The sequence below is a fragment of the Glycine soja genome, chromosome 9 (assembly GCF_004193775.1).
Source record: "Glycine soja cultivar W05 chromosome 9, ASM419377v2, whole genome shotgun sequence".
NCBI lineage: Eukaryota > Viridiplantae > Streptophyta > Magnoliopsida > Fabales > Fabaceae > Glycine > Glycine soja.
In genome coordinates this window covers 738,650-753,588 of record NC_041010.1, presented here as the reverse complement: position 1 = coordinate 753,588, position 14,939 = coordinate 738,650, and the positions used below count along the sequence as shown (strand labels likewise).

The following is a 14,939-nucleotide window of genomic DNA, read 5'->3' as shown; positions in this document are numbered from 1 at the left end:
ATATACAAAATGAAAACATCTTTTTCCATTGTGTACTTTACACAATAGGAATATATTTTTGTTATATATTTTTTTATCCCTTTGACCAAAAAAATACATCAGTCTCTCAATTCAAAAAACTGTTTTTATTCTTAGAGTCAAAGATACTAACTAAAATGACGATGTAACACTTAAAAATGAATACATGCCAAATATTAATAGCATTACATCACCACATTTTACCATTTTCGTTAACATCGGTTGCCACGACAGGTTAAAGACTAAAATCATAATTTTCAAATATGAAATACTAAAATCATTTATTTTCAGTTTGAAGAAAGAAAAAAAACTTATTTACCACATTTCATATACTAAAAACATAATTAACCTCATGTTTTAAACACATTTAGAAATGTATCAATAAAAGCATACGCGTCTCCTCAACATTTAAAAACAAACGTTTAGAACTAATTGTTTAATTTTTCAAGAATCTCTTAAAAATTGATAAAATCAAACTATTATTTTTCAAAATAAACTAAATTAAACACATGTGAATTGCAACGTAAAAAATTATAAAACAGATATTTATAAAATATTTAGTTATTTCAAGTAAGTTTTAACTCATCTAAAATAATCTGACCATAAACTGATGATCTCCAACTTAAATACAGTTAAATTGGGTAACAGCGGCTTGAACAGAATTGGTTCAGTAGAAAAAAACGAGTAACAGCTGAAAGTGGAAAAAAGAAAAAAGAAACGAAACTGAAGATTCGTTTTATGCAGCGTGCGTGTGCTTTGCGTTGGAATTTTGCCATCAGATGCTGAGCAGTGAGCACAAATTTTCTTAACAGAAATCTGAAATATGGAACCCTAGATATAATTTGTGTGTATCTCGGAATCGGTGAACGTTGAGACGCAGAGAAAATGTCGACCGACCTGCAATTGAAGTCGAGTTGTAGCGGATGCGGATCAACGACGGATCTCTACGGAAGCAATTGCAAGCACATGACTCTGTGCTTGGGCTGCGGCAAAACCATGGCGGCCAAACGCGCCAAATGCGTTGATTGTGGCGCCACCCTCACTCGTTTGATTCGAGTTCGGTTTCTCTTTCTCCCCCTCTCACTTTTGCGTATTATTCTAATTTTACTCTATTCGGCGTTGCCAAGCTAATTGAACATGATATATTCGGTTTCTTCATAGGAATATAATGTTCGTGCAAGTTCCCCCAATGATAAGAATTACTTCATTGGAAGGTTCATAAACGGTTTGCCTGATTTTTCGAAGAAGAAAAGTGCTGAGAACAAGTGGTCTCTGCAGAAGGATGGACTACACGGACGCCAAATTACTGATACTTTGCGGGTATTGAAATCTATTCCTTTGTGGTTATAGTTTCCCTCATCGTATTTAGTTAGAATGAGTGCTTTAAAGCACCGTATTTCTCAAATGAAATGCTCACTGAAAAATTGGAAACTTGTAACACTTGATATATTACTTTATTATTAATAAAACAGCATATCAAGTATATTACATTAGGAGATATAAGGTTGGTTGGTTGGGTGGTTAAGAAGGAGGGAAAGGTTGCGGGTTTGAACCCCTCCTGCTAACAAAAACTAACAAACTAACAATTAACATTTGCCAATAAAAAAAAAAGTATATTACATTGTGCTAATGAATACACGATGCATCATGTCACGGTAAAGTCGAAGTCCAGAGCTTGAATTGCCTAGTAGATGGTTATTAGGGAGATGGATCTACGTTAGTAAAAAAGGAAGTGAATAGTTTCTAGGTAATTGTAATAGATCATGTTTTTCTTAATGCATAATTTCTTGTTGCATTACATAGGAGAAGTACAAGAACAAGCCTTGGCTCTTGGAGGATGAAACAGGTCAGTCCCAGTTCCAGGGTCATCTAGAAGGTTCACAATCGGCTACATATTACCTGCTAATGAAGGAAAGGAAGGAGTTTGTTGCCATTCCTGCTGGTTCTTGGTATGCTTGTTGTGTTAAGGATTGTGTTTGACTGTGAGAAGAGTGCTCCTATGAAATTTGCTTGTTTTTCTTTTATCATGTAATGTCCTATTTTTATTACCGGTCGAAAGACAGTAGGCAGATGTGTTGTATGGCATGTTTGTTTTTTAGGTACAACTTTAACAAGGTTGCTCAATATAAGCAATTGACATTGGAGGAAGCAGAAGAGAAGATGAAGAATAGAAAGAAAACTGCAGATGGATATCAAAGATGGATGATGAAAGCAGCAAATAATGGCCCAGCTGCATTTGGTGAACATGGGAAATTTGATGACAACGAAAGCAACACGGGTGGAGGGAGAAGCCATAAAAAAACTGATGAGGATGATGAAGGTCATGTGTCTGATAAGGGAGAGGAGGATGAAGAGGAGGAATCAGAAAGGAAGAGTAGACTTGGACTTAATAAAAGAGCTGGTGAAGATGATGAAGAAGGTCCAAGGGGAGGGGACCATGATCTAGATGACGACGATGTTGAGAAGGGTGAGTATCTTGCCTTCTTTGTTCATTATGTTTCTGATGAAAATGGTGGCAAAGGTTGTCATTTTATTTCTGATTAGTTTTATGAAGTGTTGACCTATCTACTATGCAATTGCATGCCATAATCAATCAGAATAGAAATAACACTTGTGCAACTGCTGAGGTGGGATATGCATCATATAATGTTGGAGATGAGAGGAAAAAATTCTGTCTCTTCTAAATATGATTCAGTTCTATAGGAGTTCTTACAATGTCCATCTTTTCCAGTATCTAATTGATTACTTCATTGTTGTGACTTGTGTATCTGCATACTCACCGGAGGATATTACGTTATTGCTTAGAGAGTAAATAAATAATTAAACTAAATGCTTCCATGAATCAAAATATAGGCTTCATATAATTCAGGTTTTTAAGTATTTATTTTGAACTTGGATGTAGCTACTAGCTAGGATTATAGAATTCATATAACTTGTCAATACTGGTGGCCATAAGTTTGATGTGCATGTGTGATTTATCAGAAGTTTTGAATTGTAAAAATATATTATAGGGTAGGTGCATCTTCAATGTGTCTAATAAAGTTTATTTATTTTCTAGTATTATGACTTTTTTATCAATACTATTAAAAAAGCTGACAAAGAAATTAAAAAATTGTGAAAATTAACTCATGAGAACATCTTGTTTGAAAGTTAACTGACTTGACCGTCTGCAAACCAGTAAATAATAGACTGATAGACACATTAGACTTGGCTAAAGCATCAATTTGCATGTTGCAGCAGCTGTGCATCTTTTCCCATGTAATATTTCTTAGAGCCAATCATGCATGGTAAACCCTAAACATGAAGGCTGAAGCCATGAATTATATAATGTTCTGAATTATACATCTGTTACAGGCGATGATTGGGAGCATGAAGAGATTTTCACTGATGATGATGAAGCTGTTGGCAATGATCCTGAGGAAAGGGAGGATTTGGCTCCTGAAGTTCCTGCTCCTCCTGAAATCAAGCAGGTTAGTTTCAACTCCACAAATATTTGAGAGTTGTGACCTAGAAGTTGGATATCTAATGGTGCTCTGTTTGGTCATTATATTGCCACTTCTGTGTCCTAGCTTCTATAAATTAATGTTATATATTTGGTATGGATGTCAAATTATTGTGATACGACAGCTACAGCATTCCCCCCCCCCCCCCCCCCCCTTTCCTTGTAGCTCTCCATATGCTATATCCTCACTGAAATAAGCACAAAATCTGGAAGTCGTTTTCTTGGTTGGAAAACATAAGAAATAAATTTAAAGAGAATTTTCTTTCTGAAATAACCTTAACAGAGAGGCCTGTTTATTGATTCCAGCATTAGAACTTCAGTACTTGATTAAGCTACATTTTATTAAGGGATTTACTTTCCTCATTCTCATGACTGCCTTGGTTTCCTTTTTACATGGGAGTATGCTATATGCTATATCCTTTCAGCCATGTTCTGATATTGTCATTTTGGTTACTTACAATGTATTATATTATGTTCTGCATATGGTATAAATTGGAGTGGACAGCATTCCCTCATAAATCATTCCTATAATTGCAATTGCAGGATGAGGAGGAGGAAGATGAAGATAATGAAGAGGGAGAAGGTCTGAGTAAATCTGGGAAAGAGCTGAAGAAGCTGCTTGGAAAAGCTAGTGGTCTGAATGAATCTGATGCAGAGGATGATGATGACGATGACGATGATGTATGGATTTTTTTTCCTTTTATTTTTTCACTTCGCCATTTTCTTTAATTTTTTTTAGATGTACTATAATTGTTAATTGTTCCTTGTGCCCCTGATAAGATGAAAAAGTTAAACATAGCTTAGTGCAAACAGAAATCCCTTTTGTGGTGAGCCTTTTGCATTTGTGACTTCAGATAGGGGAAGTGGTTAATTTGTTTTGATTTCATTGGAATTCTGGAAAACCTTGCATATGGTTTGAACTGGACTTGAGCATTTTTCATGGATTTATGAGTCATTTTTGTTTGCCTAGGTGGATGATGATGTTGGTGTCCCTCCTGTCATTGCTACAAAGCAAAAGGATGCCCTTAAGGAAGAACCCATTGACAATAGCCCTTCAAAGCCAACAGCAACAGGACCTGCTCGTGGAACACCTTCTTCAAAGTCTTCAAAGGGGAAGAGAAAATTAAATGAAGAAACAAAGCCATCTAATACCGCAACTCCAAAGAAGGTGAAAGCAGAAAATTTAAGTCACTGATTTTTGTGAGATTGCTTGACTATTAAAATTATTGCTTTACTTTTCCTTTTCATAAAAATGTTGGCTGCTTGGTTAACTTCGATAAATTTAGCACTGAGCAATTACCTTGGTTTTTAGGTTTATTTAAGAAAGCTATTTTATTGCGAAAGTCGATACTACTGAATTGGAAAACTTTTTTGAGAAGATTTGGACAAAAATGCTCTTAATTTAACTTGGAAGCAATTTTTCCTTTGATGGATTCAAACACATTATGGCTTTTATTGTTTGTTTATAAGATGAGAGATTTTTAAAAGACTCTTTTATCAAAGAACTTTTTCTGTTACAAAAAGAACTTGATTTTAGATGCTAATCCAAAAGGTTTTCCTATAAATATCATTGAAATTCTTTGTTATCTTATTAAATCAGGAACCAAAATTGTCCGCCAAAGATGTAAATGGATCTGCATCTAAAAGTAGTGCACCTCCAAAAGGTACACCTCCATTGTCATCAAAGGGCGGGTCTTCCACAACAACAACAGCTTCTGGACCGGTGAGTGAGGAAGAAATTAGGGCTGTTTTAAGGCAGAAGACTCCGGTGACCACTCAGGATCTTGTAGCTAAATTTAAGGCAAGACTAAGATGTTCAGAGGTAAGTGTTACTTTTGCTTTATCCTCAATTAAACTCAATATGTTTGCTTAATTATTCTTATAACCAATTAGTGTATGCCATGGTCACAATATGTTTCATTATCTTTATGATCCAAGTCTGCTTTTCACTGCTCAATACTCCCCAGGCCCCAATCTAATTCCTAAATTGGCTCCAGTTTTTGGAAATTGATATACATTGAATTTTTATGGAGCTCATTTTAATACGCTTAAAATGAATTTGTGACTCTGTCAATGTTGGATTAAAATGATGCAATCTAACTAATAATCTTATAGTGAATTACTGCCTTGTTCTTTTGGATAGATGTTGGATGCATGAACTATGTATTACGTAAGGATAAGAATGCTTATCTGGTACCTTTTCTTAGCTTGAGGCCACAGAATATTGAGATAAACAGCGTTTGAAGATAAACCACAAATCGAATGGTAGTTTCTACAATATTACCATAACTAACTGTTAGCTTGTAAAAACCCAACATGGTTTGCTACTTTGCTCAGAAGCAAAAAAGAATAGGTGGCGGCATTAAAGGGAGGTAAAAACACCTCTCCCTTGCGCCAACATGGGAACTGTTCCCACCACCCAGCTTGCTTCCGGCCATTTTATATTCTTTTCCTGAAATTTTTAAAAGTTTTTCCCCTTTTGGTGAAGGTTTAATAGTCTTCTCTAACTTGTACTTGTATATTTTATATACTTGCAATTTTCGTGTAATCCATTTGGGTTGATGGCTAAACTGCATCTGTGGTTCTTTGCTACATGCAGGATAAGCAAGCATTTGCTGAGATCCTTAAGCGAATCTCTAAGATACAGAAGACTACAACTGGAGCCAGTTATGTTATCCTGAGAGATAAGTGACAATGTAGACCCCAATGATTGGTTCTGACGGAAATGCAGCACTAAAAAGAAAATAAGTTCATATACCATCTATATTTTTCACATTATGGGCACCATCTTCGAGATTTATACTATTAAGCTAATGCCCATTAAGTGTACGACTTTTGCTTTTAAAACTCGTTGAAAATCAGTTTTCATCTGTTTACAAATGCAAGTGGATATATGATACGGAGGTGATGTATTACACCAGTGTATTGAATAAACAGCCTGTACCAATTAATGACATGGTAGATGCAAATTGTACAAGAGCAACAATACTTATGTACGTTCTTCGTTATTTTTCGTGTTATGTGCAAATTATTAGGTACGACACCGCCCTTCATAAATTTTGTAAACTGTAGCTAGAGGAATTTTATCAATCGTGATGACATTTCGAAATGCTGCAGGAAAATAAAATAGTTACTGATAGCGCAATAGGTAGTCACTGTAATTTCAGGAATTAAAATTCTTACTCTTAAAAACATAACAGTTAAATTCATAAAACAAGACAAAAAAAAAATCCTTCTTAAACTAGACATATACCCACATTAAAAAAAATGGCACATAGCAGGGTCCCAAATCCCAAAATAGTGTCTTAAATACATATATAGGGTTGGGACAGGTGTCAGTAAGCAAGACCTATGATGAGAAACAATATAACCGTGAGCTTTAACATAGTGTTGTGAGCATAACGTGGTGAACCAGAAGGAGTAGTGGGCGCCACAGCCTCATCTGTTAGGGTAGAAGTGGAAGGCTCTGTGATACGTTCATCAGCCTTGGGCAGAACCTCAACGTGTAGCTTGAGACCATTTTTGCAATTCTCTGGCTCGCTGCTCACAAAATACCTCATTCCTTCACTCTCAAGAGGGATAGTATGCAAACCCTCTGTGTACACGTTGATGGGGTTGCTCACATTACATGCCTCATATTCCTCTCTGCTTTTCAGCTCAGCGACTAATCCCTGAGCCACAGAGTAAGTGAGCCCTGCTCGTTTTGGCACGTGCACAGGCCCACAGAATTATTGTTTATTAATATTTAAGCACCGCATAAAGACAAGAAATTAAATGCATCATGATGATGATACCTAAAAAACTTGTTTTTATAAGGGGAGTTATATTCATTTACATAATTTTTATACAAATTCTTACAAAATAAAGAGACAAATAAAAAAGATAAGAGGAAAAAATATATAATAATAAGATGAAAAGAAAAAGGCAGAAAAATAAATTATAAAGAGTTGTAGAAAGACATATATTATTTATATAATTCTTTTTATATTACATTTTTATCTTTGAGGTCATTGCTTGATTCCTCATTTCATCCTTGCATGTTATAACCCTAACATAAATTTATAATGCAACAAAGTATTGCGTCAAATTAAAATAAATGCTACCTACAAATAACACTGTTTAAATAATAATGCCATGCATTTTTAAGTCATTTTATTTTCTTTATTTAAGTGGGTGCTTAGGTTTTATTTGTTGACAAAAAAGAAATCGAAAACTCTGAAAAAAAAATCCTAAAAAACAATTCCAAAAAGGATGCAAGCTTATGCTTCCACTGATTAATAGTACACATATGAAACCACTAAGATCTATTGGGAAATTTGAGTAATGTGTATGAAGTAATAAGTTTTAATCTCAATAAATATCACCATTGTGAAAAGAAAAAATAGTAAATATATGAAAGCAAACCTAGAAGATACGCAATCTAACAACCGCAGTGCCTGGGCTCCGCCGGTTAAATGGAAGCATAGAACAGACGGGGAAAGCCAATCTATGAAAGCTGACTTGTTATTTACTCCTTATTTATTCGCTATTTTGCAAGAATAACATAAATAATATAATCAACGACAAGCCCCAAATCATGCAATAAAAAAGGTAAAAAAAAAAAAAAAAACATTTATCATTCTTAATTTTCATCCACGAATAAAAAAAATCATAATTTTCATCACAACCAATAAAGTACTCAAACTAAGAATGAATAAAGAAGGGTAGATAGAGTGGGAAAATAGAACAAAAAGAGAGAAAGAATTAGAGACTTACAAATTTGGTCTCCAACCCTGAAGACTCTGCTTGCAGACCAAGAAACGAGGTCGGAGGTTTGATCCCAACCACGGTCTGCTCCGACAACATGATGCACCTGCGCTTCCACCCATTTCCCACCAAGGCAAATGGCCACCAGAGCAACAATAAAAACAATTCCTTTACCCATTTTCATTTTTCTTATATTCCTCAAACTCAAAACAAAGGTAGTAGGGGGTGCGTGGAGAGAGTAATGGAGTGGTGGTGAAGAAAATTAAAGAAGGCGCTTTATGGTTATAAAGGAATGGTTTTTTTTTTGCTGAGGAAGGAATAACTTTCCGAGTAGCTTCCTTCCTCTCCCAAACTCACACGATGCAAAGCAAGGACTGGTAGTTGTGACTCTCCTCCCACACTCACTACAACCAATTGTCAATTGTATATGGAAATGGAAGGTACTCTTACTCTAGTCTACCTCTTTCTATTTCTATGCCCTTCACCACAATAAAGTGAACGGTCTTGATCATTTTCACCATAGATAGACCACTTTACCCCTACCACATTCATTGCCTTCTTTACTTTACTTTCTCATAACAAAAATGTTCCTGGGTTCGTCCCTAAATATAACATTTTTAGTTTTGTTTGTTATTTTTTATAAAACATTTTTCAAGTTGAATTTTGTATTAATTATTTTTTTACTCAAATTTTTTTAGTATTTTATAATAAATGTTATATATTAAAAGGATAAATATATTATCTCTCTTGTTTGAATTGGATAAAAAAACTAACACACCTTAATTAATTAAATAAAAAAAAGTAAGTAAGTGAAAAGAGAAGAATTATAAGTCTCCACAATTTGTAAGGATAATTTAGAAAAAATAATATAAATTATTAATAAATTTAATGTTACTTAACTTTTTTTTTAAAAGATATCAAATAATTAAAACAATCTTACATTTTATATTTAGGGATAGTAGTAATTAATACATTCTTATTAATAAAATTTTGTTGTTCACCAAAATTTGTTGAAAATTATAAATTTGTGTAGGTGTTATTCTTTATTTAATGAATATTATTTATAATTTTAATAAATTTTGATTAATAAAATAAGTATTAAGAGAAGTATGTTAGATAATGCGGAAGTAACACTATGACACTTTAATTAGTTTAGGCATTTTAGTTTTGAATTCTGTAAAATTCCCGGACATTTTTTAATTATATTACTTGTTTTAATATTTTTGGTGTAAAATGCTAACAAAAAATAAAGTAAAAGAATGTTAAAATAAATAACTCTTTGTACAAGGTTTTTCCCCCAGCCGCACTGAAAACCTTTCTGTAAAAGAAAAGGAGAGTCCGTGATAAAATGAAATATCGTGCAAGTATGCAACCAACAACGATCCCAAAAATTCAAAAAAAAAAGGCAATAGAATAGCAGTTATGGCTATGGGGTTCATTTGTGTCCTCTAAGTGAGAGGTTCCAGGAATTGGCAACTTGGGATGAAAACATGTAATACCAATCGTATGAAATAATTATCCTAAAGAGAACACGTAAAGTAAATGACTTTATTATTATTATTATCATTAGTGGAGAGAGAGGTATCCCTATCTCTTTACTTATTTTAACTAAAAAGAAAAAAAAATAGAAGTAAAAAAGAAACCTAACAAGATGAAAGTAGCAAGTATTTATTAGAAGAGAAATAATAAAAATTTAAACAAAGGATAAAATGGTTTAGTGAAATGTGTATATTTATTAGTATAGATTATTATCATTATTTACTGAATGACTTTATTATTTTATGAACTGTTTTTTTTTTAATAAGCAAACTATTTTATGAACAGCTTAAATGCTCCAAACTTATAAACATACCTTTGCAGCGGTTTGATTTAACAAAATAATTGTTTTATTTTTAATTATAAAAATATTGTCTTTTTTATGAGATTAATTTAAAATATGAAATAATTGGAGTTTATGATGAATTTTGAAAATGAATTAATTTTTAAAACTTAGAAGCTAAAAATTCAGTGGAAATTTAATAAATTTTGAAGGATCTTATATAATATGAAAATATAAATTAAGATTTGAAGGAGGGAAATTTGGAGATTTTTGTTGTTTTCATAAGTTTTTAGTTTTTGTTGTGTAAAAGATAGTAAAAATTTGATGGGTTACTAAAAACTGGTCGAAGTTTCAATGGAAAAAAATGAATTAGTTTTTCAGAATCAGTTTTCCATAATGTTACTGGCTAACAAAGTTTAGAAACAACAAATATGATAATTGTTTAACTTTATTCTAGACTAAGTAATTCAAAATCTATGAATTTCAGATTACTCAATTCAGAATACTGTTAGACAGCTTTCGGATTTGTTATTCTAGAAACATCATAGCGCTGTTCTCTATTCTATTGAGTAATCCAAAAAAACAACATGGATTCCGGATTACTCAATCCATTACATTTTTTTGGAACAACAAATTCAAAAGATTAAGAAAAATTCTAACGATCCCATTAACTTACAGATTAGTCAATCGGTAAATACAAGTGCAGGAAAAAAAAAAACTTAAATAAACGAACTCACCATAAAGAAGTTACAATAAAGGAAGAGTAGCTCGAGGATATTAAAAAGTTTGGGGGTGGAAGAAGCAAAAAGTAGGGTGCGTGAAGCAAAAGCCAGCATTCAATTGGTAAGTTTTTACAGATAAGCTGCCAATAATGATAATGGGACTAGTGAGAAAAATAGCCCGACTTCATGACATAGCTCATTTAGCCCAACAAAAGCATAAGGGCTAGGTCGCATATGCTTTCGCGGGTAAAAGAAGAAGAAGAAAAAAAAAAGCCTCGCTAATTTGTATATAAATGTATTTATTAAAATTCTATTCCCTTTGATATAAAAAATAATAAATTAAATATTTCGGTCTATTAAAATATTATGATTTTTCTATTCATACTCCTATTTTTTTAATTATGTTCCTTCGAAATTTCTTCCCCATATTGTTTTGTTTGTTGAAAAAACGAGAGTAAAAAAGAAATTCCTAATACTTGGCGAGATCAAATGAAAAAATTATGTTGTTTAAAAATATATCACATGTAAAAGTCTTAATATTTAAAGGAACTAGAAAATAAACCAAAAAAAATACATTTAATGGAAAAATTAACAGAAGAAAAATTATGTGTATTATGGGACCCACGAATAGTCAACATTAGCTAATCCACTACCACAATCTCTTTAGTAGTAACTATATGTGTATTTTCATGTATAGTTATCAACTTGTTAACTATCTTCGTTATAAGACCAACGGAGCAGCAGGAAGATGTAGGTAGCATGTCCATCCATAATCCACAATTCAAATAAATATTGATTTGAGTATCGGAGTTCTTTTTCAGGTATCTCACTCCGTGTGTCATTTGAAGGGAACTTGACAATAAAAGGAGAAAACTAATTACAGGATTAGGATTAGGAAGAATCTGATAACAGTATAAAAAAATGATTAATCAAATGAGAAAATCTTGTTATTATGAAGAATCAAAAACATAATTTGAAAAAAAATCCATTTGACTTGCAAAACACGACTTAATTGGTACAATCAAAATGTGAGGAGTAGAAAGTCACAAACTCAATTTTCATTGCTAATTTCTCATTAATAATGAGTTGGGGTATAACTTTGTATACTGTTGGTTTCTTTTTTATTTTATTTTTTCTTCTTTCTATAATGAAATTAAAGTGATAGATATATATATCAGAGCTGATGAAACTTGAAAGGCCACAGTTCGTGGCAGTTGAGGTGAGATGTTGGCGGTGGAGGTTTCGTATTCGATGGTAGAGGGTGGCAGAGGGTGGTGGTGCTTGGGTGTGGCGTCTTACATTGGGACTATGATATGAGCAGAGGGATGAAAGACACTCAATTACTTTGATTCGAGGTCAATTAAGAGATAAGTTTGTGGAATATTTCTGTGTATTATTATTGATGCTGTCATGATTTTATAGGTTGTCGAATATAAGCATAAGTTCGAATTACTGATATCAGAATTTGTGCTTCATCACAACACTACAAAATCTACTATTCCACTTCTAACAAAACGAACTTTATCCTGTAACTAACGTGCAGGTATGTTTATGTTCCGATCAGACTAAGTCGTGAGGATTGTTTTGACATTTTGCATCCAACTTAACAACTTTAGTAACTATGCTCTAGGGGAGCAAAAAATGCATTTGAAAGAAGGGAATGTGTGTGCAAAAAATCCTAAATATGAGAGAGCTCAATGTAATTTGCTCTTTAATTATTTTTTTATAATTGATGCCCTATCATTCAATCCTGGCTGCATCCATGCTCATATGATCGAAAATCTTACTCTTAAGCAATCATTTCATTTACCCAAACTTTCCACGCCCTCACTCATATATATACAGCACATTATTTGCAACAAACCTAATAAAACAATAAAATTTTATATTACCTTATCTTAATCATGTCCAATACAGTACAACGTAAAATCATCCCAGACTTCTTGACGTGGTAATTAAATCTGAGTTTGATTCAATGAATATAGACGCTTATTTGAGGTTCATTGAACCTGGTCTCTTCTAAGCACAACAAAACAAGAGAACATTCCTCACCTTGCCCCCCAACGACTTGCTATGCTCTAAAAAAATCACTCTCACTTTGCATGTTGCATCTGCATGCACAACAGCGCCCAATTTCCACATCGCAACATAAGATCAGACATATATAAAATAGAAAAATGTGACAATGGCAAGAAAATATTCACGATGACAATGCCAAAAAATATATATGTTGTTGAGGCCTCAGAGTAACGATGAAGGGCCCACATTTAATTTCCTTTGGTGGGCTAGACTTAAACTGTCCGTCCATTAGGTCAGCGTTCTTGTGGATCGCTTCTAATTTTTTTTTGTTTATATATATATATATATATATATATATATATATATATATATATATATATATATATATATATATATATTAATAATATTTTATCATTGAAAAGTGATATTTATACACCTATTTTTGAAAGATAAAAAAAAGGTTACACAGTAATAATCTATACAATTGTACACTATTATTCAATGACTAAAAAAGGTTATTCACGAATTACTATATATTAATAAATTTATTAATTTTTGCCATAATTATTTTTACAAACATATAAAATGATGGTTACTATTAACATTAAACTTTTGTAGAACGGAGAACATTGACAAGGATGGAAACCTGCCACTCTCGCTATTGTCTCAAGCTTTTACCAAGTTCACAATAAGCTACTTTTCAAAAACTGACTTTTAGGCATTTTACAATTATCGAAGAGTTTGCAACATAAATAAATAAAACTTATGAAATATAAAGGTTATGTTTCACATCATGACATTTCACTTAATTTTAAATTTTGTTTAGTCGATTTTTTGTTTTACTGTTTGATAAATAAATTTTTTAAATAGACTTTAAAGTTTTTTGAAATGGTACTTGAAGTAATGTTTTATATTTTGTTTTCTTTTTATTCTTAAAATATTTATTCAATTTTCTTATTATCTTTTTTAAATATTTCATTTTACATTTTTTAAGCTACATCAACAATTAATTTTATCAAATACTTATAATTTAATAAGTTAATTTTTTAATTTTCAACTAATTTTGTCTAACATAACCATAATAAGGGATCCATTTGATTTGCTAAAATGTATAACACTCCATAGGACAAATATTTATGTTTCAAGTTTGATTTGAAAAAAAAAATTATGGAACAATGCTAATGACAATATCCCCACTTCTCTCTTATTTTTAGTTCATCCATTACCTATTAGTTACAATAACAATATCATGTCATATATTTTGAATTCATATTATATACTAATTACAATAAACTCATCATGTTATGTATTTCGAATTCACATTATCCTATCATGTATTTTGAATTTATATTATTGACTAACTAACTTATTTTTATATATTTTATATTTTGAATTCTCATAAAATATATTAAAAAAATAAATTATATTAAGATAATTAATATTAAAAATAATATTTTGATAAATTTTATATTATTTTATGTGTTAGCCATTATTAATCAAACCATATGTGCTGTTTTCTTTCTCCTGTAGCTTAACGGGTAACAACACAACCTAAAAGTACTGATTGGAAATTGCCCATCAACATGTGAATTATTGTTGTGTGTGAATTATTGTTGTCATTAAAACAATGAAGTTCCCCTATACCCAAAAAAACCCATAAATTTCCCCAATTCAAAAGAAATGAGAATGAACAAATAGTATTTTTTTTTTTTACACGTAAAATATATCGATTCTTTTTAATTTTGAGAAAATATTTAATTATCTGAACTACTTTGCAATCAAATATTATTTTATTCATGTTACATTCATTAACTTTTCAATACATATAAATTACGTACGAATATTAATTTCTATGAGAAGTATCAGTACATAGATAAAATAAATTAATTAATGATATCTCTACATATATAATCATCATACATTGGCAACGATTGGAGAATCCTTTGTATCAAATGTTTAGTTTTCCTTGCACTATTAATTCAAAAACAGATTTTTGTATATCAAATTTTAAGTTAAAATGTTATATCAATTTAAATTTTGCATTTATTTTTCTCTTAATAAATATTAAATTTTTATATATGATGTCCACCAAGAATAAAGAGGCATATATGTT

The 14,939-nt window shown here is 31.7% G+C and overlaps 1 protein-coding gene and 1 pseudogene across 2 annotated transcripts; one reads left to right on the top strand and one right to left on the bottom strand.

The window, feature by feature from the left end:
• Positions 1-673: 673 nt before the first annotated feature.
• On the top strand, positions 674-6,561 carry LOC114366996 (transcription initiation factor IIF subunit alpha-like). Its single transcript, XM_028324054.1, has 9 exons — positions 674-1,074; positions 1,180-1,338; positions 1,822-1,967; positions 2,118-2,485; positions 3,373-3,488; positions 4,064-4,201; positions 4,491-4,688; positions 5,121-5,342; positions 6,120-6,561. Exons 1-9 carry the CDS (start codon positions 904-906, stop codon positions 6,210-6,212), a joined length of 1,611 nt encoding a protein of 536 aa, XP_028179855.1. The 5' UTR covers positions 674-903; the 3' UTR covers positions 6,213-6,561.
• A 93-nt stretch (positions 6,562-6,654) lies between these two features.
• LOC114366997 lies at positions 6,655-8,719 on the bottom strand (annotated as a pseudogene). The gene is made up of 2 exons (XR_003657103.1): positions 8,276-8,719; positions 6,655-7,214 (listed from the first exon to the last, which is right to left on the bottom strand). The product of XR_003657103.1 is annotated as an uclacyanin 1-like (transcript).
• Positions 8,720-14,939: the final 6,220 nt, after the last annotated feature.